Here is a 24,974-nt window from a genome sequence, read left to right on the forward strand (position 1 = left end):
CAAAACACAGAGCTGCCACATTCTCAAGACGTCAGGACAGTGGTCCCTTGGGGGTTATGAATAATGCAATGCCACAGCCCGAGAGGGATGACTCTGAAGCAGAACCCCCTGCAGTCACCCTTTCCAGAACCTGTGGGGAGCTGACTCCTCTCTCCCACAGTAACTTGTCCTGCTGTAATAGGGGTGGTCCCAAGAGCTTTGCAAATCCAGTACATTTGCACTTTAATGCCCATAGCAAGGAAGCGAAAATAAAAATGACACAGGGGAGTTCCTGTCATGGTGCAGTGGAAGCGAATTCAAATAGGAACCATGAGGTTGCAGGTTCGATCCCTGGCCTAGCTCAGTGGGTTACGGATCTGGCGTTGCCGTGAGCTGTGGTATAGGTCACAGAGGCAGCTCAGATCTTGCGTTGCTGTGGCTATGGTGTAGGCCAGCAGCTGGAGTTCCAAATAGACCCCTAGCCTGGGAACCTCCATATGCTACAGGTGCAGCCCTAAAAAAGCAAAAAATAAAAATAAAAATAAAAATAAATAAAAATATAAAGAAAAATGACACAGAAAAAGACCTTAACTGAGGGAGCACTCCCAACCCAGGTCCTTCATGTGACAGAGCAAACCTACTTGATTTTCTTCTCTGTTCACTCAGACCTCTCTGTATCATGAGCACCTTGAAAAGCTTTCCCTTCTCCAGCTAAGTGTCAAAGTCATTGGTGCCATGGTAAGAGGCTTGGGTGTGGAGCCACAGACCAGGCTCAGCCATTCCTAGGTATATGAGCCTCGAAATGCAGACATAAGCTGGAGACAGTATTTACTTCCACATGGTTATTGAGAATAAACAATAACGTACGCAGAAGCTACCACACAGTAAGCATTAAATGTTTATCTATTATTAATTTTGAAAATACAAAAATAAAGAATTCTGCATACAATTTCAGAGGGCCACAGACTTCTAGGAGATCTTCAAGTTAAGAATCTTTAGCCTAGGCTGGTTCCCGAGTCCGGAGACGACAGCTCTTGCCACAGCCCATGTTTTCTCTGAACTGCATCAGCATGTGTTGAGCACCTGCTGTGGGCCAGGGACCCTGGCTCAAGCCTGCATGTCACCAGTGTCATCAGTACACCTGAGGGGTGGGGATTGTTCCCATTTAACTGATGAGGTGCAGTAACTTGCCGGAGGTCTCAGGGTGGAGTTGCTGCTGCAACCCGCTTTCTGGCTCATTTAGCTGTCTTCCGAGAAAAGGCTGGTGAGGCTTGCTGAGGACGGAGGCTGCTCTTCACCGTTGTCCTGTCTGCAATACTTCGTGCATACGGCATCCTAGGACACATGCCCCGGGTCTTCAGACTGGCGGTGACTTCTCCCAAATCACTTCTGGCAGTGTGGGTGCCCACCAGAAAGAACCCATCTGGAAGGGCCCTTTCTGCTGCTGCACTGCTAAGTCACTTGTCACTTGAGCAACAAGGTCCAGGGGACAGACTGGTCTCAGTAACCATTTGAGTCCCGGCTCTACTTCTTATGGTGCCTTTAGGAATGTGACCACCATACTCTGAGGCTTGGTTTCCTCGCCTGTGATAGAACGACAGCTCCAGGAGTTCCTGTTGTGGCTCAGTGGAAACGAATCCGACTAGTATCCATGAGGACATGGGTTTGATCCCTGGCCCTGCTCAGTAGGTTAAGAATCTGGTGCTGCTGTGGCTGTGGTGTAGGTGTGTAGCTGCTGTAGCTCCAATTCGACTCCTAGCCCGGGAACTTCCATATACTGTGGGCGTGGCCCTAAAAAGCAAAAAAAAAAAAAAGAATGACAGCTCCAACTGCCTAGGGTGTTTTGTGGGGGGTCAATTGAGGTGGTGGGGGCAGAGCTGCGCCCACAACACAACACAATACCTGGCCTATCAGTCCTCCTGGAAAGGTGGTGACTCTTAGCTCATCTAACCTTGGTTTCCAGACGAGGAGACCAGGCCCAAAGAAGTGAGTGAGCATTCCTAGCTCATTGGGTCTTCTTTCAGTTTATCCTTTCCAACCAGACCATGCCATGCGTCCTCTCAGGCTGGTCTGACAGAGATTTCTCTCAGGTTGCTTCATGGTGATCAAGGAAGGGAAGAAAATTTTCATGGAGCATTTAAACAGCTCAGAGGATGAAAAGATCCGTGCAAGTAAGGCACTGAAAAATGATACCTGCAAATGACTCTGCAGAGGGAGGGGAAGTGGTAAAGCAGAAGAGGGGCAGGATTTCATGTGCCAGTGACAACTCTGCCTCTCTCCGGAGCAAGAGGGCCTGAAGAATGACCGTGCTTCCAGCCCAGCTCCCTGTTTTCGGGAACAGCAGCCATTTCTCAGAAACCTCATTGGCAAAGGCCGCCCTTCCAAAGAGCATGAGAGCTTCAGTTAGGACAAATGATTTAAGCTCATTTTTGCAGGGAAAGAAATGGATTTAAAAAGAAGCAACCAAGAGTATTAAAGAGGCAGCTGAAAAGGCAGCCAAAAATCTGGCTTAGAACTATACAACAAAACACATTAAAAAAACAAAACAAAACAAAAGAAAAACCAAACCCTGGCTCAGGCATTAGAAGCCCTGGCTTTCTAGGCTGTGGACAGCTGTCTGCTCAACAATCATCCAGCCTGGCAGAAGCAGCTATTATTCTGTGTATATTCAGATCCCCATAGCATTTATCCAGTGTCTGTTGTGTGCCAGGCACCAAGAAAAAGCTGCTTTTTCTAAACTTTATTTATTGCCAACAAGTCTGAGAAGGTGGCGTCAGCGGTCTCTCTTTCAGATGAGGAAACAGGGGCAGCGTAAATGGTTGGCTGGGATTCGCTGTACGTCCCCTGAACTCCAGGCACAGTGCTATCTTCACTGGACCCAAGCTGCCTTGTCCTTAGGCTCAAGAAAATGCTGCATGAGTTCAAGGTCAAGAGGGTACAGGCTCTTCTTAACAACACATGCTTGGACCTTCTATCCCACGGCTTCTAGTGACCACAAAAGAGGGCTTCCAAGTCAGACCCAGAATTCAGCGTCCTTTTACTAGCCAGGATCCCCTTTAAAAATGCCACAACAGGGGATACAAACTTTTAACACGCTTTATTAATTTAGGGGCCAAACAAGGCAGCATTTGGACCGGTAAGAAAGGCACCTCATTGAAAATAATACATCACAGTGCTGTCGAGTGATCCCAGTCACAGGATTTGAGGATGGAAAGGACGATCTTTGGATAATGTTGCTTAGGACACTTGTTCATTTATTAAAAGGAGTCCCTTCACACATCATGGATGGAGGAAGGCAAGAGTGTAGGATCGTGGCACATGCTGGGTGGTGGCAGAGAGATTACCCGCCAGAGCAGGTGGGCAGGTGAGTCAGGAAGGGAGTGAGACTAGCCTGCCCCTCCTGCCCCATGACCCCAGTAAACCTGATTTGCTGAGCCACCGGCCCCAGGAAAACACCCGTATCTTTTTCAAATGCGGAGATGATTTCTTGGTCTCACAGTGTGGGGAACCAGGGTGAGCAGTCGGCTCCTGCCCTGTTCCAAGCTACAGGACAGACAGGACAGCAGTGTGATGGCCTGCATTCCTGGGCTGGCATGAGGTCTGATAAAAGTGAGGTCTTAGGACACTGGCTTTAAAAAAACATTGTCACCAGTCCAGAGTACATGAAAACATGATTCCTTAGAAATAATACTGCAACTCCCTGTTTCTACTTACACCTTCCAATCCATGTTTTAAAAAATTAATTTTTCCCTTTGCTTCTAATTTTTAAGATTCCTACTCTATGTAAAAGAAATCGCTTCACTACCACCTGGGGCTCTTCCCATCCTCCTCTTGAGCCCTCAGCACTCCTCCCTCTCCACCCTTACCCTGCGCACCCCTCCCTTCTGCCCAGCACCTAAGAGCAGGAATCACGCCGCGGGGTGATGAGCAGTGGTGCAGTCTCGCCTGGCCTTCTGTTACTAGGCTGAAATAGAGAGGAAACAAGAGAGAACAAAATGGGTTTTTAAAAACCAAGTAAATATTAGAGAAGGCTGGCATGCATGCCCCAGCAACCAAATGCATTAAACACTGGACATCTCTCTGCCAGGTGAAAGCTCTCATGCCTGCTCAGGTTAAGGCTCTGGAATTAAACGAAGCAAAAACGGAATACTAACTACCTCCAAAAGGGCATATGCATCCCCCACGATCTTCCAGTTCTCACCGGCAGTCCAAATACCACACGCGGGTGTGTGCACATGTGAATGTATATGGATGGATGACAAATATTTGAGCAAGGATCATGCACACTCAATTAGCAAACATGTGAGGACCTCATCTTTGAGGCTAAGTGCCTGCAACTGTCCCCAGTCGAAGTGGAATAGATTTCAGGATTCATGAGGCTTCCTTTATCCAGAGAGAGAGAACCCAGCTCCCTACAATGCTGACAGTTTTGGTTTTACTCTTTTTCCTTGTCCATTCCCAGAAGTCATGTGCTTCCCAGAAACATTCCACGCCAGATTGAGTTTCCGTTAAGAATGGGTGGAGTTAGTTTACAGCCAGGAAAACAAAGCAGAGCAGAGCCAGCAGACACTCACTTGAAGCAGACAAAGAGGGACGCAAGATGGCCACATACCCACAGCCAGCTTCCAGGTGGACAGAGGACAAGCCCTCTGGTGGTCCCACAGACAGCAGGAGAGCCAGGTCAGATGGGGACTGGGCACTTTAGAGTCCACTGCACTGAGTCAACAGAATACACTGGGCAGGTGGCATTATTTACTGGACCTGCCACTGATTTTCTAATGGTTTTTCCAGAAGCTGCTATTTTCTGCGGTCGCTCACAGCAGTCTATTAACTCATCTGTTTGCCATAAATCAAACCACAAGACCAAAAGGCACAGCATGGAGCCCCAGGAAATGCTTAATAGTTGGGAGCTGAGGTTAGGAATAAAGCCAGGTTACCACCATAGGTGATCTTATTTTGGGGGGATCCTTTCTTGGAGAGGCTGTAGCCATCACCATTATGAGGTAAGGGATGAATTACGGATCTGGAAGGGAGACAGTTGAGTTCTTTTTTTTTTTTTTTTTTTTTTTGTCTTTTTAGGGCTACACCCGCAGCATATGGAAGTTCCCAGGCTAGGGGTCTAATTAGAGCCTCAGCTGCCGTCCACAGGCACGTGGGATCTGGGCCGCATCTGTGACCTATACCCCAACTCACAACAATGCTGGATCCTCAACCCACACTGAGCGAGGCCAGGGATCGAACCCACGTCCTCATGGATACTAGTCGAGTTCATTTCTGCTGAACCACAACAGAAATTCCATGGAAGGAAGAGGGTTGAGTTTTAAAGGAAAACATCTGATTTGGGTTTCACATCCTGCAGGGAGGCTGAGTTTGAATAAATTCTTATTGAAATGATGCAAAAACAGATCACCCTCTAATCACTACTTTGTTCATACTTGGAAATAGAGGCAAACATTAAAAATAAAAACAAGCCTACCCTGGTCTCTCTTTAGGAAAATGGACTGGCTGCTCTCAGATGCCCAGTCTGGAGGTTCAGAAGACAGTCTGAATTCAAAAGGACCTTTCGCCTGGTTTAATTCTTTGGCAAAAATTCAGTATTCAAACACAGGTCCCAAATCATTCTTACTTTACAGAACCATGAGGCAGATCATAAAAATACTCCAACTTGACCTGGCTCTTTCTATGGTGACACCCTCTCTCAGTAATTTCTGGAATCTGTAATGTGCCTTTTCCCTTCTGTTTAGGGAAAAAAATTAATGATCCCTTTCCACACACTCAGAGTTGGCATTTCATTATGAGTGAGAAAACAAGTGGAATTTCTGGCCAACAGTTTGCCATCAGGAACTATGGTCCTGCCTGACTTCACGTGACTTTGGACTTCTAATTAGCCTTTGGAGATGGAATAAATACCAGGAAATTAGAATGCCTGGTAGATACCTGAGTTAGTTTATTTTGGTCAAAAAATAAAATCAAGAGCATGGCTGCAGAAGTAAACAGCTGGTAAAGCAACCTCGCCCATAACTTAGAAAGTAGGAGGTGGACACATACTTTTACCGACACACGCGCGCACACACACACACACACACACACACACACACACACACACACAGATGAGATGAGAGTTGCACACATGCCAAAGATACATGAAAAAAGTGCTTTTTAATCAATACACCAAATGATATTCTTGCTGGCCTGAGGAAGCTTCCCTCTGTCTGCTCTGCCATTCCCACCCACTTTCTCAGCAGGGACAGGAAGAAGAAAGAAATTCCTTTTTGGACTCAACATTAAATAAACATAACCAAGTCTTTACATGTGGCTTTGGAGAAGGCTGCTAGGATGCTTGCAAACACGACATCAGGGGTCTGGGATGCGTCGATGGCAGAGTGGATGCCCCGTTTGCTGTAGTATTCCACCAGCGGGGTAGTCTGAGTGTGGTAGGCCTCCAGGCGGATTTTCAAGGCCTTCTCATTATCATCTGATCGGCGGATCAAGGGTTCCCCGGTGATCTGAGAACAGGAAGAGGGTGATGAAAGGCCGGGACTCTTAGCAAGGTCTCCTTATCTGATGCCACATGCAGATTTGAGATGCTGGCTGATCATGAAGACCATCAGAGGGAGAGACAGAAAATCTAAACCCTCTCCAATAAAGGACTTCTGTGCTTGTAGCAAGTTGGTCCCAGGAGACCACCTGGTCCAGGGAACTCAGGGAGCCTGAAACAACAACTGAGAGGAAAGGGCTGAGAGCGGGGCACGGGCAATGTCCTTCTCTCACAGCTTGTGATCAGGCTATTCGGCTTCCAAGACAAATACTTCTAGGGTGGGAAACGAGAAAGATGGAGGCCCCTGAGTCTAGGAGAATACGTCAAAAGCAGAGCTGCCTTAGCACGTAGGATCTCAGCTGCCTAAGTATCCAGTGTTTTTGTGATGGTGTCAGCCATCGACATTCTGGAAGCAGCAGTAAAGTGAGAAAGAACGCTGAGTGGTAGAATACCGATTCTGTGAAACGTGACTAAGTTGACAGATGGCTTTGGAACCTATGTGACCTGATGAACTTGTCTCATATGACAAAGGTAAATGCAGGAAATTCTTATTTGCTCTAAAACAGACAACCGGACTCTTTACGGCAAATGTTACCGTGAATATGTATGAGACCCTCCCTTTCACATCTGCAAGCAATTGAAGATTGTCACAGGAACTTGGTAATGTTAATCCAGCCAAGTGCTTCCGAATCTGGATGGCACAGCAGCATCGCTAGAGGGAGAGGGTATTTTTCTGAAACAGGACTGGTGAACAAACCTCTCCTCAGTACTATTCTCCCCACCCCAGCTCTAATTTGGGGCTTCCACTTTCTCCTGACTTGTTGACCATTTAGGTTGCCATGATGACAGAAAGGGGCTGCTCTGAATAAAAGACAGGCACAAACTGGGCATTGGGCAGTAGCTAGCACTGGTTCAAGGTCAGACAATAAACCACTTGGAGAAACACTGGACAGATGAGCCACTGCCCATGTGATTGACATGACAGTGATATTTCTCATGGTTAAGTTATATTGGTAGGAATAAAGAGAAGATGAGATGACCAAGGAGGGAAAAAAGAAAAAAAAGAAAAGAAAAAAGCAAAGGAAGAAAGGTGAAGGCAAGAAGTTTCCTGTCCTTAGTTTACATACGTCATCTTTCATGGGCTCCTTCGGGGGGTTGAACTCCTCATGGTAGGAACGGCCACTCTTGGGGTGAATCAGTCTGAAAGACAGCAAATGAAGACCAATCAGGTCGCCTGAACCCAGGGGTCTCCAAACTGGAAGCACAGACAGAGAAGCTGGATGCCAGGACTTCAATCTAGTCACGAACTCAGTTACAGGCATCTCTTGCTTAGGAAAATAACTGGGCTTATGCCAGAGTGAGTATGCTTCCTATTTTGACCCAACATTAAAATGAGTGTCTGGCTGAGAGTTTGGCATAACAGCCTTATTCGGGATCCGAGAGAAGGACCTCTGGGGCTGGTCTCACTCCAACAGTCATCTATTCACACGATCATGCAGCAAGCACTTACTAAGTGCCTAGCCCTTAAGCTGAATCTAGGGGCTACAAAGCAACGAGTCAAGATCCCTGCTCACGAGCAGTGCTTAATTTAGAAAGGGAGATGAATGTGGAAATAAATAATTTCTTATCACAATAAGTGTGATAATCCTTTAACAGAGATTTGGACAAAGTGCTATGGGGAACAGAGGACAGACAAAATAACTTTCTTTTCTAACCTAGTTGGGTTATAAACCCAAAAAGATTCTATAGGAAAAATATGTGCTATGGATGCAGACACCACCAGACAATGCTGCACACCTTTGTGATCACGTGGGATGCAGAACCCGGCCACCAGAGTGCAATATTCAAAGACGTCAGAAGAAACAACATATTAAATAAATCATGGAATAAAGAACCCAAGAAGAAGCATTTATTTGGCACCAAATATGTAGCTGGTAGCTGCATCTGAGCTGGGTCCCCTTAAGTAACAAGCCCATGATCTTAACTGAGAGTGGTCATGTCACAGGAACCCCAAAACCTAAGAAGGGAAGGAGGCAGGCAAAACTCTGCTCAGCAGCCTGGGCCCACTTGAGTTTGTGTGGTTTCCCAATTCTTTTTTTTTTTTCTTTTCAAGTCTGCACCAGCACTAGATAGAAGTTCTCAGGCTAGGCATTGGATCAGAGCTGCACCTGCAGGCCTACATCACAGCCATGGCAACACCAGATCCAAGCCACATCTGTAAACCATGCCACAGCCTGTGGCAATGCCAGACCCTTAACCCAATGAGCAAGGCCAGGGATTTGAACATGCATCCTTACAGATACTATGCCGGGTTCTTAACCTGCTGAATCACAGCGGGAATTTCTGGTTCTCCATTCTATGCCAACCAAGGTCTGCTTACTTCACTGATGACTGCTCTCCTCACGAAGGTCTGTTAGACCAGAGCTTCCCGTCACCTCTTGGCATGCACAGAAAGTACTCGGGGTGCTTGCTCTGGTGGCTGAGGGGATCCATATCTCAGCACATCAGCTGGGACTATCAAAGCCACACACCTTTGTAAAATGTGACTCTGTGTTTTAATGACAGCATATTTTTGTGGTGCCAAGTGGTCAGTTCTAGCTAGGGGTACAATTGCAATGGGGGGACCTGCAAGCATGGAATGTAGGGTTGGGCCCCCCTTTATTTGAGTTGTTGGAGGGGTTCTTCTGGTGCATCCACTGGGAAAGGACATCCACTGGGAGACTCGGGGAGAGGATGAGCAGAAGCTGCTGGACTCAGCTACAGCTTTCCCTTTGGGAAGGGATGGCAACATGATATGTAGACTCTGTTTCTTCACCTTCTGGAGGGCACAGGACAGAGAGCAGCCAGACTGCAACAAACACGACTCTCTCTCCACATCTCTGTTTTATTTTTATTTTATTTTTGTCTTTTTAGGGCCACACCCACGGCATATTTAGGTTCCCAGGCTAGGGGTCTAATCGGAGCTGTAGCTGCTGGCCTACGCCACAGCCACAGCAACGCAGGAGCCAAGCCTCGTCTGCAACCTACACCACAGCTCACAGTGAGGCCAGATCCTTAACCCACTGAGCAAGGCCAGGGATCAAACCCGCAACCTCATGGTTCCCAGTCAGATTCATTTCCGCTGCGCCACAACGGGAACTCCTTCTCCCCACATCTCTACATCATCTCTTGCCCACTCCCAGATTCCCTCAGCCATCCACTTACATATAACACACTGCTCATTCCCTACTCCCGAACTTCATTTTAAGAATGAAGACTCATCCCCTAGAAGGGAAATGAAAGAAAGTCCAATCTCTAATTCTTAAAACAGGACTGGTCTCAAGTTCTGACCAAAACAGCTCTATAAGCCACTGATCCTGGCCTGGAGGTGGAGGTGAAGATGTGCATGGATCGGCTTGGATGCTACAGCCACTGCTACCTTGACTGTGACCCTACAGACACCTGTTTTCTCACCCACAAAATGGGGATGGTGAAGACATTAAGCTAATGATATCAGAGTCAACAATCAATAGGTTAAAACCAAAAACCACTAAGTACTTATGCAAGATATAAAGTAATTAACCCATAAAATATTAAAAATGAGGTCAGAGTCAATTCAGAAGACATTTACAGTGGGGTCCTTATCATGTCAGAGTTAAGGAAGATCCATAGTAAACCAACTAGTTCCTAACTCATTGTCTTGCAACAATCAGCACAGTGGGCTAGAAGGCAGAAAGCAGGCTCTTGGTGCCAGCTGTGCTGCTGACATGCAGAGTGAACTTGGAAAAACAGCTTTACACAGTCTGACCTGTTCTGTTTCCTCCTCTGTGGGGCAGGGGGCCACGCTAAACCACTCACTTCCAAATCAGGAGACTGAATTTTCCCTCTCTCACCCTCTACAATTCTGCAGTTTGTCCTTCAGAATCTCTGCCATGTCCACCTCTCCTGCTTGGCAGACATCCCCAGCCAAGCTCCCAGTCCACCTTCCCAAGAGCACTTATTCTCCCACCCAACGCCCAGGCCATTTAGCCAGCTCTGGACAGACCTTCTGCCACTGGCCCCAGTTAGCACCCAACCCCTGGGTAACCCATATTCATTCTTGCTTCTACTCCCTTCTGGGAAAGCCTCAGCAAAATGCCCTCTATCCGTGAAGCTCCAGTCTGACTTTACACCTCTCCTAGCAGCCACCCCTCCCTGCCCCCAAGCTGCACTAAACAGCCCAGGTTTCATATAGGGACTGTAGACTCTCGGAGGTGAGAAAATGGGCATCAACATACTGTTCTCCTATATCCTCTCCAGGCCCCCTGCTCCCTGAGCCTAGTACTATGCTGCACACAAAGCAGGCACATAGGAAGCTGGGCCAATCAAATCAATGGTCCCTCGTGTCACCTAGTGCTGTTAACATCTGCCTTGCATGTCCAGGACCCGGCCCTGGTGAGGTCCCTTCTTGTCAATCTTACTGCTTCTTGGACTACATCAACTTTGTTTGCCAACTCTGTGCCAAGGGAGATGCAAAGAAACAAAAATTCCTGCACTGAAGGAACCTATGGAATAGCCGGAAACATGAACCTGGATATTTGAAAAGAACATTAATATATGATAGATGCCACTGTATCTAATGCAGCCTTCCAGAGGAATACCTCAAACACTTATTCTGCTGTCTTTTTACCTGCCTGCCTCACTCCTTACAGATATGGACTGCAGACACATGAAGAAAAACGTTCAACCTCATTAGGAAATCAAAACAACATTTACAATAAGAAAACATTTCCACCCTAACTGAAAAACTTACATGTACTACGACAGCATTGGTTTAAGAGTGGACAACTTGGAGTTCCCGTTGTGGCTCAGTGTAGATGTATCTGACTGCCATCCATGAGGATGCAGGTTCAACCCCTGGCCTCAATCAGTGGGTTAAGGATCTGGCATTGCTGTGAGCTTTGGTGTAGGTTGTCAGTGTGGATCGGATCCTGCATGGCTGTGGCTGGCAGCTACAGCTCCAATTTGACCCCTAGCCTGGGAACCTCCATATGCTGTGAGTGTGGTCCTAAAAAGACAAAAAAAAAAAAAAAAAAAAAAGACTAAGGGATGAAAAAGCTATAGCCCATAATAAAGACAATGGGAAGGTCAATCAGTGGTTGAAAGCTTCCCATATATTTCCGGAAGGAACAAAGCAGATAGTATAGGCTTGAGGAAACTACAGCCTAAAGCAGTGGTGCTCTTTCAGAGCAAACTTGTCAGAAGCAGAAGCAGAAGCATCTCTCTGTTCAACATTGACTACCATAGAGAAATAAGTCCTTTAAAACAAAACACACACACACACACACACACACACACACAAATCTGTGTTTAGGTTTTGCTAAGTGTTTTTTCCTAAAAGCTGGCTGTACCATAAGCAAGTTTTTGCTTAATTTTCTAAACTCTGTGTAGATGGTCCTATTATTTTAAAAATTAATACAATTTAGCCTACATCAAGTTATGACAACTCCAACTGAAATTGGATTTAAAAAGCACTGAAGTCAGAGGTCCCTAGTGGCCTAGCAGTTGCCACTGTTGTGGCTTGGGTTTGATCCCTAGCTTGGGAACTTAGGCGTGCCATGGGTATGTCCAAAACAAACAAACAAACACACCCCAAAAGCACTAACGTGGAGCTACACAGGTAAGGCATTTAGCATTATTTCTTGAGCACCATGAACTACACACACTATGCGCTCTCTATCATGCACAGTGGCTCCTTGAAGCAGGTACTATTGCCCCCTCTCTACATATGAGGAAAACAGCCTTAGAGAGGCTAGGAAAAAGCTAAAAGGTGACAGGACTAAGTTGCTGCTGGACTTCAGATGCCTTACTCTTCTTTCCACATCCCCATCCCATGTCACCAAATAGGATCAATCCATGTTGAAATGGCACAAGCTTCACGGCTGGGATTGGGCAAGGGCAGTTCCAGGGGTCTGACACAGCTCTGAGGAAGCATGAAAAGAAGGGGGCCTTAGGGGACAAATACCTTCCTGTGATTCTCCGGATCAGCAGAGCGTCTGGGATGCTGAATTCAATCACAGAATCGAGCTTCTCTTTCCTCTTCTCCATGAGGTCATCAAGCTGTAAAAGAGCGTGTGGCCCACCTAAGCTCCCAGAGCTTGGTCAGACCCATTTCCCTCAAAGGAGTGAAGAGATAAAGGGCCAGAGTTCGCTTTCATGAGATGGTGACACAGAGCCACGCCACTCACCATTTCCGCCTGCCTCACGGTCCGAGGGAAGCCATCAAGGAGAAAACCATTTTTGCATGGAGGGGTCTCCAAATTCTTCTCAATGAGCTCCACGACCATCTCATCACTCACCTGGAAGTCAAGAACAAAACAGCTTGGAGTTATTAAATTCATCAACTGGGTGGCATTAGCCCAACTCCAAGGTCACAAGTTTGTGTCTGTATAACCTGATTACTAAACAGTATGTTTTCTTGATCCCAAAGAAGCAAAAATCAGAGCAAATATGGAGTGGCTCCATTTGGAAGCTTCAGTTCTATGATTAAATTTCTGTGGCTGCCATATACACATTCTCTTCCCTTGAGATTCTGTGTCCTAGTAATCTAGGTGAGGGAAGAGGACCCCAGCGCCTATCATGCCACCAGAAGATCCCCGTGTCTCAGGGCCTGAAGGCCTCTCTGGCCATTAGTCAGAGTCCTGACCATCAGATAACAGCTTTTCAGCAATCAGCTGTCTTCTAGACACAGAAAGTGAGGGCGTATTGCTGAGAGACCACCTAAGAAGGCTCCAGGAGAGAATGGGGGTTTGACCAGAATGTAGAAAGACACCAACTTGAAGCAACAGTTCACCGACCTGGCAAGATTGGGTCAGAACCAAGGCACCAAGGCGCCAGCCCAACATACCTCTGAGCTGCTCTAAAAGGCCCAGTGAGAACCTCCCTAGCTTCCCCAAACTGGTTTCCTCCTGGGCTTTCACTGGAAGCAAAGTTCCCTGCCAGTACGACAGTGAAGTCTGCCTGTTTTGGTAGCTAAAGCTTTTATCTCCTGAGACCAGCTGTGAACTTGGGGACAAAGTATAAGCTCTGTGACTAAGTAAACGCCAGAGATAAGTAATCTCATTACCACATCCCATTTTTTTCTCAGTACAGGATCTTCTACCAAGACTAAAATACCTAGCTTCCTGGCTTAAGGCCTCACTAACATGAAGGGGCAGGTGGGCACACAGGCTAGGCCACCCTAGCTCAGAATCTCAAAGCCTGACAGGAGGTAAGTCAGCCCAGCACCCTCCCCAAACAACGTTCTAAGATATGTAAAGACCAGAGGGCCAAGTACACAATGACTTCTGATGGTGATTCCCACGGCCAAGTCCCAGAATAACTCAGTTATAATTAAGCTCTGACATTAACCAAAGAAGATTCAGTGGATAATAAATTATACTTGTCCAATCAGATCCACTGGGCTCAAAACAAGCGAAAATGCAATTATATCCCCCAAATAAGCATTACTTGTGTCAACTGCCAAGCAGCAGCTCCACTGGAGACAGAACAGAATCACGCAAGTAGATCGCAAACACTTTGTGACCTCCTGAGTCCTCTCTTGAATATACCCTTGAGCCTAGGGATGGCAGTTTCATTTTTGGCCCTAAAAATGGGTATAATACAAAACGTAACATAAAGGAACCCCAAGAATACCGTGAATAAAACAAGCGCCATAAATTCAGAATGAACCAAGTACTTTGCTACCGTAAAATTTCATATAGTGCGCCAGTTTGTTAAAACACCCTGCAGCGCAAGGCTGACCATTAGAACTTTTTGCAATGATGGAAATGTTCCATATCTGTCCTAGCTAGCAAGAACTTGAAATGTGGCAAGTAAGACTGAGGAAGTTAATTTCAAATTAAAATTAATTTCAGAGCTACATGCACCTGGCAGTCACCCTTTTAGGCAGTGCAGATCTCGACTCAGTGAGATCAATGTTCACTGGTACCAGCAAACCTACCAGTTTCCCAGCATCCATAGTTGCCTTCAGCTTTTTTCCCAGCTCTGAGCCAGAAGCCACCATGGCCCTCAACATATCCCCAGTGGCCAAATGGCAGACGCAGAAGTTTTCAGCCAATCTGGGTGCCTGTGGAGGGGAGGACAAAAAAACAAGATACTGTTAACACCATATGGTCCTGGAGTCAGACAGCCTGGGTGTGAACTTGGCCCTGTCAATTACTGGCTGCATGAACAACCTTATCTGTAACAGGGATAAAAGTACCTTATATTATATTCCAACATGATCATAGGGTTGTAGTAAGAATTACATTACATAACACATATAAGGCACTTAAAACAGTGCACCTTGCACTCAGGAAGCTGTCATAAATATAAGCTATCGGAGTTGCCACTGTGACACAAAGGGATCAGCGGCATCTTGGGAGCACTGGAACACAGGTTCAATCCCTGGCCCCGCACAGTGGGTTAAGGATCTGGTGTTGCCGCAGCTGTGGCTTAGGTTGCAACTGCAGCTCGGATCTGATTCCTGGCCCAGGAACTCCATATGCCACAGGGTGGCCAAAAAGGAAAGAAAAAAAAATCAGCTATTAACACTACTTCCACTAGACACGCTAGTGACATATAAGCCTCAACTTCCCCATTATAAACGGAAAGTATAGAAAAACCCTATCAATACTTCACAAGGTTGCTGTGAAATTTGGGTCCACGTATGTAAAGCACTTGGCACAATGCCTGGCATGTAATGTGCTGAATATCTGCCAAAAGAATGGATGTGTAGTTGTCAAGTGTTGTACCCGCTAGTGTGGGAGGCAGCTGGGGCTGGGTGCAGAATGGTCTCCCCCAGGTAGGCTGGGTTCTTCCCCTCTGCTGTCATTAGGCAGCTGTATTATGATGGCCAAATCGCTTAATTTCTCAGGGGGGTGCTTTTCTCATCTGTTTAAAACGAAGGCAAAAAGGCTCCGTTTCAGAAGTAGCTGTGAAGACCAGATGAGATAACATATGAAGAGCACCAGGCAAACGGTAAACACTTACTTATGTAGTAGTTTTAGGAAGTAGTGTATCTTTTCAGTTAAGAGCATAGACTTGAGAGTCAAACTGCCTGGGTTTCAGACACCAGGTCCACTGATGACGAGATATGTGACTAGAGAAAAATTTAATCCACTTTTCTAAATTTTAAATTTCCTTTAAGTAAAATGGAGGTACCTATATCACTGGGTTGATGAGATTATATAGAATTTGACACACACAGGGCCAGGCACATAGTAAGTGCTCAGGGAATATTAGCTGTTACTATAACCCCGGCCCTAATTCCACATTCATTTCTACAGAAAGAAAATACTGATCTCTCTTCCAAGAACTCTGCTTGGGGCCAGAGAAACAGCTGAATAGGAGATACAGACCCTGTCTGCTTTGAGCCCATAGTTTCGTGAACTATACTACAGAGTGAAGTCTAGAAGAGGAAGGGACCCCGGACAGCTCAACATCAGTTTTGTAGTGGCCAAAAAAGAATGTAGAATTCCTGATGAAATTAGCTAAGCCTAATACTTAGCTTTCGGGTTCTATTATTTTGTAAAATAAGTAGGGTTAGAGCCTTGTTCAAACCAGTTCTCCAGGGCTTTTCTTAGGTGCACACGATAAAAGCTAAGCAGATTGGGGGTCAACCCTACAAATGCTAGTTTGTGATTCACAGACTGATTCAGAACAAGCAAGGAACTGACTTCATAGCAAAGGTATTAAAAACTGTACTTTGGAAAAATCGGTGAAGGTCAGTGCCCTCTGGCAAGGGGAAATCATGCAGTCGTTTAGGTTGGCACAGTGGCCACGAACCCAGAGCTGTGCTTTTGTGCCCATCTTTCGTCTTGTTCGTTTTTTGAGTTTTATTGAAGTACAGCTGATTTACAAGGTTGTGATCATGTCTGCTGTACAGCAAAGTGATACAGTTGTGCATGTCCACAAATCTATTCTCTTTGATTCTTTTCCCACATAGATTATCACAGAATATTGGGTACAGTTCTCTCTGCTGTACAGTAGGTCCCCATTGCTCCTTGGTTATTGAAATGAACTTGGGTAAAAAATGTGAAGGTCAGGATCATTCCAGGGGGAAGGCTAATCCAAACACCGGAGAAGAGCTGTTAGCACAAAGACGAATGGGTCTATTTCTATCACCCCAACCCACAGGACTCCTGTGCTGTTCCAGGTGACTGGACCCAACAGCTGTGTGGAAGAACGTGCCCAGAGGGAAGACAGCGCATGCTAGAGACTAAGGGAATCAATGCGTGGGCTGCCAAGAGCATGGGCTTTGGAGTCAGACAGATGTACACAGGAACCCTGGCTGCCCTCAATAGCTGTATTGACCTCTGGCTACTTCTCAGAATCTCAGTTTCCTCATCAGTCAAATGGGGATAATATCTACTTCATACAGCTGTTATGAGGATAAAATAAAGTACCCAAAACATCAGATACACGGTACACGGTACACATTTAATGTAAAAACAAACAAACAAACAAACAAAAACAAACTCCTTTCATGGACTTTCTTTTTTGCATTATTCTTTACTTGCAAACTACAGAAGAAGCCTGATGAAACAGCTTTATCTTATTCCCCTTAAACCTCACACTTACACCTCAGAGGAATGCTTCCACTCCAAACCACCTGAAGGTGCTGCTAAAATGCAGATTCTGATTCCATCAGGTGGGGCCTGTGTACTGCTTTTAACCAGCTTCCAGGCCTGGCTGTGCTGTTGGCCTCTGGACTGTGTTGTGCTGCTGCTGAGGCCCTGAGCTATGTGTTTCACTAGCTATGGGCCACCATTGAGCCCAAGAAATAGGCTCCCCATCTGCAAGAGAAACCTGTGGTTCGGGAAGCACGTGTGTGTGAGAACAGCTAAAACAACTAGAGAGGCAGCATGGTGGGTTTAGCGTTCTTAAACTTCAGGTCATCACAGGCAGCTGAAGGCATTTGTTAAAAAATACAAAAAGTGTCCAATTGAGTGGTTCTCAGGTAGTGCCCCAGGATTCTGATGCACCCAGATTGTGAAGCCCTGGGGCAGTGGTGCAAGACTGGGTTTTACAGTGGTACAGATCTGGATTACAGTTAACTCACTGTGTCACCATGAACAAGTTAAGCAACCTCATGCTTAGAGTACAGATAACAGTGTCTACTTTTAGGGCTGTTACGGGAATTTAATAAGATTATGTATGTGAAAGAACCCATCATAGTGCCTGGCTTTCAGTGGAAAAAAAAAAGGGAAACTATCAGTCTTCAAGATTTGATTTAATCTCAAACTCAGTTGTTTTCTCAGCTTGAAATCATCTTTCTGCTACAGTCCTTCCCACTTCCACCTCCAGTGTTTATACATACAGGGAGCTAGAATCACCTCCTAAAATACTGTTGGACATGCTACCCATCCTCCAACATGCATTCATTCAGAAGTATCGACATCTCCCCAGGACCACAGGGGAGAAGTCCCAACACCTCGGCCTAGCTCTCAATGTCCTCCACAACCAACTTCCTGTTTCTCACAAACTACTCAAATTTGCCTCTCCCAGTCCCCTACCAGGATGCCCAGCACCCCTGCAAACAGCTGCTCTATGTGTGATTTCCAAATGCAAAATATAAGCTCTCTGAGGACCTCAGCTCAAGTTCCTCTCGATGCAGAAACGCCATCTCCCTTCCCCCTCTGGTTCAAGCTCAATCCTTCTTTGCAGTCAAATTCTGAGCATATTTCTCCTATCAAAAACCCTCCTCAACTACACTTTTTTCCTCTGGGAAGGAATCATAATAACATCATCTAACTGGGTGTTTGCAAGATGCCAAGCAATTTTTCCATGCATTGTTATAGTATTTAGCATGCATTACACATAACAAATCCATGAGGTAGAAACTATTTTTATATCTGCATTTTACAGATGAAATTCAGACTAGGTTGCCCAAGAACACAAAGCTGGTAACAGGAGATCTGGCAATGGCCTCAAGACTGCAGAGCCTCAGCTCTTATTGGTGACACCACGTGGCCTTATTGGCAACAGCACACCCCAGAGTCTTAGTGGCTGTCCTTGGGAAAGGTGTGTTTGTGTAGAAGGGAGCCCAGACAGTGCTGGAAACGTTTTGTTTCCTGATGGGGTACAAGCTACACAAGTGGGTTCACATGGGAAAATTCATCAAGCTGCTCACTTGGAATACCTACACCTTTCTCTGTGTATATTATACTGCAGCAAAAAGTTTTTTAAAAGCACAGAAATTTGTGTTTGATTTTCAGCTCTGCCTCTTGACTTACCGTGTAACCTCCAGCCGGTGATTCTTTAAAACTTCTTCCTCACCTATAAATCAGATACATTAGTACAAACATACCCAGGTCGATAGGAGGAAGAATGGAAGCCTCTCAACAAAATAAAGTTTGTTTTTTTTTTTTTTTTCTTTCTTTCTTCTTAGGGCTGCACCCGTGGCATACGGAAGTTCCCAGGCTAGGGGTCGAATTGGAGCTGCAGCTGCCAGCCTACGCTACAGCCACAGCAATGTGGGATCCAAGCTGTGTCTGCCATCTGTGCCACAGCTTGTGGAAATGCCAGATCCTTAACCCACTGATTGAGGCCAGGGATCAAACCTGCATCCTCACGGATAATAGCTGGGTTCATAACCCACTGAGCCACAATGGGCACTCCCATATTATAGTTCTTGTTCTAACCCTGAATTATCCTAGCATTGTCAGTCACTCATCTGACACTTCCCATGTGATACTTTGCCCTGGTAAGCATTGCCTGCATGCATGTTGATTTCTGCTTCTACACCTAGATTGACAGCAATAATACAGGATGGTTATGCTGCTGAACAATCGGGCATGAGTTCAAATCCTATCTTTGCTACTTTAAGTATGTTCTGGGGCAAGACACAGACTGGGCCTCAGTTTATCAGTAAAAAGCCAAGGAAAACAACAGGACCTTCCCCTTAGGGTTGGAGGATTAAATCAGATGATACATGTAAAGTCTTTGGCTGGGAGGTCTGTCACCTAACCCAGCAAAGGGTGACTATTTTGTGATATAACACCCTCTTGAGGGCAAAGGCTGCTCTGCATCTCCAGCACAGAACTTTTACAACAAAAGAAGCAGAGAGTATATCAGATGGCTAAGGAGTTATTCAGATGCAAGATCAGCCAACTACTTGCCTTTGAACCCAGCGAAAAAGCTCTTCAAGCTTTAGTTTCTCTAACTGTAAAGGGGGGAATAAGAGCATGGGTCCCAGCAAGTTGTTTCTGTGCTGTGTCAATGCACTGACAACTGACAGAGCCTGACCTTAGCTGATAACCTAAGCCTGCTGGCCTTGATGAATTGGTATTAACTGGACACATGGGAGGAACTGAAAGGGGTTGGCAGAAAAGCCAGGAAACACACCTCAGTTTTGGCCACACCATGGGAACATCCAACCCCAAAAGGGAGACAGCAAAGTAAGGTTATTTAAACAAAATAACAAACGCAAATGTTCTAGATGTTTTAGACATTATGTTGATGCAAAAGCAGGTAGTTTTAAGATGTTTATTTTAGCTAAAAATAAGAAGTTTGGGGGGAGTTCCCTGGTGGCCTAGTGGTCGAGGATTCAGCATTGTCACTGCTGTGGCTCAGGTTTGATCCCTGGCCTGGGAACTTCTGCATGCCACTGGTGGCAAAAAAAAAAAAAGTATTAAAAGGAAACATTATTTCAGTCATAATGAGTTATGCAGGGATAAAAGGAAGTACTAGTAGGAAGAAAACAAACATTACTGGGCAGGTTAGGATTTCACATTAGAGACTGCAGACATTTACCAAAGGCGGCCAGGCAGGCAAAGCAAAATGAAGTGGGTCAAATATAAGCAGCAGGCAACCTAAAGGGCTATGCAGAGGATAGGGGAGCACATGGATTATCACAGCAGTACCATCACCATTTTGCCACCCACAGTGAATTCCTGGACCCAGGCACTGCTCACCAGAGACAAGGAGACATGATATGGACAGCCCATCACCACCTGTGATGTACTTGGGCCAAAAAATTGAAACCAGATATGGCTACGATCAACTACCAATTTACAGGAAAGAAAAGATGTTAAATATGGCCTGGGGATACAATTTTGAAAGTTCCCAGAAAGAGGACACTCCCAAGATAAGCAACTTCCACAAAAAACAAAACAAAACAAAACAAACCTGTAAGGAAAAAAAAAAGGTGCAGGGGGGAATCTATAAATTAAAAGAGACTTGAGGCATTCCCATTGTGGCTCAGCAGGTTAAGAACCAGATATAGTGTCCCTGAAGATGCAGGTTCGAATCTTGGCCTCGCTCAGTTGGTTAAGGATCAGGTGTTGCCACAAGCTGTGGCATAGGTTGCAGATGCAGCTCAGATCCAGCATTGCTGTGGCTGTGGTGTAGGCCGGCAGCTGCAGCTCGGATTTGACCTCTAGCCTGGGAACTTCCATATGCTGCAGGCGCAGCCCTAAAAAGAAAAAAAAGAAAAAAAGAGAGAGAGAGAGATTGAAATGATCACATCTTTGAAACAAATGAATGGAAATGTGAACATATACTGTTATTGTTTTTTAGGGGATATTTGTGCTTGCGTACAAAAAAGAACTTGTCTTTTAGAGATACATACTGATATATTTACAAACGAAATGTTCTATGATATCTGGGAGCTGCTTTAAAATAACCTGTGAAGGCAGAACGGATGGGGAAGGAATGACCATCAGCTGACGGTAGCTGGGGCTGGATAATGGGTACACAGGGGCTCATTATATCAAACTGCCTTTTGTTTATTCAAACTCTTTATAATGAAAAGTTGGAGTGTGTCTGGAGGCTAACTGCTGCTGCAGCATGCCACTTTGCAACCTCTGACTTATGAACACTGCTTTTTTTTTAGTATCTTCTTTTTATTTATTTATTTTTTTGCATTTTAGGGTTGTACCCTCGGCATATGGAAGTTCCCAGGCTAGGCGTCGAACTGGAGCTCCAGCCACAGCAACGCAGGATCTGAACCACATCTTCGACCTACACTACAGCTCGCAGCAACACCAGATACTTAATCTACTGAGTGAGGCCAGGATATGAACCCCAATCCTCATGGATACTAGTCAGTTTTGTTACCACTGAGCCACAACAGGAACTCCCAAAAACATTACTTTTTAAACTCCATAAAATTACCACCAGTATTTCTACTATGGAAAGAAAGGTGTACAGAGGTTAAGTGACTTGTGTAAATCCTTCCTCAAGTCCTAGCTCTAATCACATTCTCCTCTACTTCCACAAAGACTTCTCTGACCAACTCCCATAATATATACATGTTTATAAATCAGCTCAAAGGTATAATTTTCTTCAAACCCTTCTGAATATATCACCCTTCACACTGACATACAGCCGAATTAGAAAGTGGGGAGATGTGTTAGTAAGATGAGGGAGCCAATAATCAGTGAATACCTACTATGTGTCAAGTCATCTAGGTGTGCTTTACACACGTATATAATTTTCCAATATCCTTGTGATCTTTTGGTCTAGGGGGCAAGGACTTTATCAGTCTTATTCACTGCTTTATCTCCAATGTTCAGTGCTCATGAAACGTTGAATGAGTAAGGTAAGTATTATCCCCATATTTCAGGTGAGAGCAGTGAGGCTCACAAATTGCAAAGCTTGCTAAACGACAAAGCCCTTGTCTCAGCACTGGGATGGGCTGTCCATTTCACAACTACTGAAATTATTAACTTCAATATGAACAATCGATGCATTTAAACTACCTTGTTTATCTCGGTTACTCAGAGCAAAAGTTTATAGAGTTTGGGATTAAACATTCCTAGACTGCAGGTTACCTAATAACTGAAGGTGGCAGCAGCAGGAAAGAGGAGCCTTCAATGTTACCAAGGATAAGAGATTAGGTAACAGCGAGCCCCAGGTTCTGGCTATAGAGAGAAAAGGGCAAGTGGTATTTCTTGACCTAGTGGCCAGAACCAAAAAGCAAATCACAGGAAAGAATTCAATCTCCCAGACTTCTCTTCTCCTCATCACCCACATGAATCTGTCTTCATCCATTTCTCATAACCTCATCATGTACCAAGTAATATGCTGGGTGTCACAAGAGTCCCAAGAGTAAGACACATGCCAAGATTCTACCATTTTTGCAAGTGCTAGGAAGCGAAGATGGGGCACAGAGCAGAGCCCAGAACCCCATTCCCTTAGGAACTCAGACTTCCAGGATTCCTTCTTTAGAACCTAAGCAAAAGAAGAACCTGTTCTTCAGAAGGGCAAGCAAAAACCTGAGGCCTCAGGGGCAACGCCAGACCCCAGGCAGGAAGAGGATACTGATGATAATTCAACCTATGGGCTTTCAAATCCTACACAAGATCATAAATCCCAACCTTGATCCACGCGCCCACTAGGTCCCAGATGCCAAGTGAGGCCCCACAGTCAGCAGAAGGTAACTTCAGACTCCGTAATCGCCCAGAGCCCTGAGGTTCCAGGCTCCATGAAATCAATTTTGCTAACCTGGGAAAACCACCTGACCCCTTCCGGCCTGTTTTCTTATCTGTATATTAAGATTCCCCCACTTGACTGGCTAGGCAGGACATACCTCACGTCTTTTAGCAATACTCCTAATCAGGCCAGCTCCCGCTTTTCCCCACCTGCAGGAGATGTTCTTCCACCTTCAGGCATTAATCATTACAGAAACGGACCCCTACACGGATGCCTGGAACGTAACCCTGGACAATTCACTCCCAATTCTCATGGAGTCTGGGGTCTCAGCCTCCTCTCGGGTTGTAATCGACATGCCTCAGCCCAGGTGGTTCACCCTACCCTTCAAATCTCAGCTTCTAATCCCTTCAGGACTCTGATCAGTCTTTAAAGCTCCTAACACGACATCTTAAGCCTGGATCCTTCAAGAACTTTAACTCAAACTTCTCCAACCTCCACTTTGGACCTTCCCCCAAACACCTACCGAAACCCCAGACGCCAGTCACGGCTCCCTCATCCCCACCCCAGGCACCCCAGGCCTCAGCCTGCGCGCGGCTCGGCTCTGGGGCGACCAGGACCTCCGGCCGCCCTGACCTTGGAGTTCCACGGGATCCGCCGACAAGTCCAGCCCTGCAGCTCACCTGAGTACCTTTGCCGGCCCCGGGCGGCCCCAGCAGCACGGCCCGGATGCCTTTAGGACCCTCTTGGGCCGGTTCGGAGGCGGTCACGTTGGGAGCCATGGCCGCCGAAGTCTCTCACTGCTTAACCCTCCAGCACACCTCTCAGCTCCACGGTTTCCAGGCCAGCGCGCCACGCACGCCACGCATGCCCCTTTCGCCCCTTACACTGGTCCGTAGCCACGTCTGTCACTCTGCTCCGCCCACCCCTGAGCGCGACAGACACTTCAGTTTACCGGCCAAGCAACGATACCGGGGAAGGCTGCTTTTGATTGGACAGAATCCGTGAGGGAGTAAGGAAGGGGCGGGCCATCATGGACGGGGGTGGGGCTCGCGGCGGGTGTGCGGAGTGGGCGGGAAAACGTGAAGCTAGGCTAGAGGTCCAGTTGGGAGTTCTAGGCGGGCTTTTGACAGTTAGTGATACCGGCAACTCCAGGAGTCCTTTAAAATTGCCCGCGGGATTATAAATGGGTGGAATCAGTCCTAGGAAACAAATTGGCAAATATGTATCAAATACCCTTTGGCCTAGCAGTTCCACTTTCGGGAATTTAAAGGACATAATCTAGGATATATGCAAAGATTTGTGTAACAAGGATATTAATTGTAGCACTTATAACATCCCCAAAGCCCAAAACAAAACAAAAACAAAAGGCACTATCCCAAACGTTCAACAATAAGAGCTTGGTTAAATAAATTGCAACAAATTTGTATACTGGAATCCCCCCCCTTGTATAAGATATTTAATCACCTGGGAAAACGTTCACCAAACATTGGGATACAAAATTGCAGTTATGGAGTTCCCGTCGTGGCGCAGTGGTTAACGAATCCGACTAGGAACCATGAGGTTGAGGGTTCGATCCCTGCCCTTGCTCAGTGGGTTAACGATCCGGCGTTGCCGTGAGCTGTGGTGTAGGTTGCAGACGCGGCTCGGATCCCGCGTTGCTGTGGCTCTGGCATAGGCTGGCAGCTACAGCTCTGATTGGACCCCTAGCCTGGGAACCTCCGTGTGCCGCGGGAGCGGCCCAAGACATTTCAAAAAAAAAAAAAAAAAAAAAAAAAAAAAAAAAAAAAAAAAGACAAAATTGCAGTTACAATAAAATCCTACTTTTTTTTTTTTTTTTTGGCTTTTCAGCACTGCACCCACGGCATATGGAGGTTCCCAGGCTAGGGGTCTAATCAGAGCTGTACCCACTGGCCTACACCACAGCCACAGGAACGCGGGATCGGAGCCCCGTCTGCAGACTACACCACAGCTCACAGCAAAACCGGATCCTCAACCCACTGAGAGAGACCAGGGATCGAACCCACAACCTCATGGTTCATAGTCGGATTTGTTTCTGCTGGACCACGAGGAGAACTCCCAC

General features: G+C 46.1%; 1 protein-coding gene across 10 annotated transcripts; it reads right to left on the minus strand.

The window, feature by feature from the left end:
• Positions 1 to 864: 864 nt before the first annotated feature.
• AK2 (adenylate kinase 2) lies at positions 865 to 23,717 on the minus strand. Of its 10 annotated transcripts, XM_021095843.2 has the most exons (7): positions 23,575 to 23,717; positions 14,478 to 14,603; positions 12,724 to 12,834; positions 12,501 to 12,595; positions 7,645 to 7,717; positions 6,290 to 6,485; positions 865 to 3,943 (listed from the first exon to the last, which is right to left on the minus strand). In XM_021095843.2, exons 1-7 carry the CDS (start codon positions 23,671 to 23,673, stop codon positions 3,939 to 3,941), a joined length of 705 nt encoding a protein of 234 aa, XP_020951502.1. In that variant the 5' UTR covers positions 23,674 to 23,717; the 3' UTR covers positions 865 to 3,938. The 10 variants fall into 10 exon arrangements, 7 of the variants coding, with proteins under 7 accessions (XP_020951502.1, XP_084815150.1, XP_020951501.1 ...); XM_084959024.1 differs by lacking the exons at positions 14,478 to 14,603; positions 23,575 to 23,717 and adding an exon at positions 13,383 to 13,523; XM_021095842.2 differs by lacking the exon at positions 865 to 3,943 and having other exon boundaries at positions 6,120 to 6,485.
• Positions 23,718 to 24,974: the final 1,257 nt, after the last annotated feature.

This window comes from Sus scrofa, chromosome 6, assembly GCF_054392235.1.
Source record: "Sus scrofa isolate SSC_HxYL_T2T_F1_AM1 chromosome 6, Sscrofa_HxYL_maternal_Yorkshire_Landrace_v2.0, whole genome shotgun sequence".
In the NCBI taxonomy this organism is placed as follows: Eukaryota; Metazoa; Chordata; class Mammalia; order Artiodactyla; family Suidae; genus Sus; species Sus scrofa.

Coding starts and splice junctions, on each gene's coding strand:
- AK2 (XM_021095842.2), bottom strand. CDS start 23,673: ATGGCTCCCAACGTGACCGCCTCCGAACCGGCCCAAGAGGGTCCTAAA. Junction 14,604..23,574: donor GGGCCGGCAAAGGTACTCAG/GTGAGCTGCAGG, acceptor TCCCCTCCACAG/GCACCCAGATTGGCTGAAAA. Junction 6,486..7,644: donor AGGAGCCCATGAAAGATGAC/GTATGTAAACTA, acceptor TCCTGTTCTCAG/ATCACCGGGGAACCCTTGAT.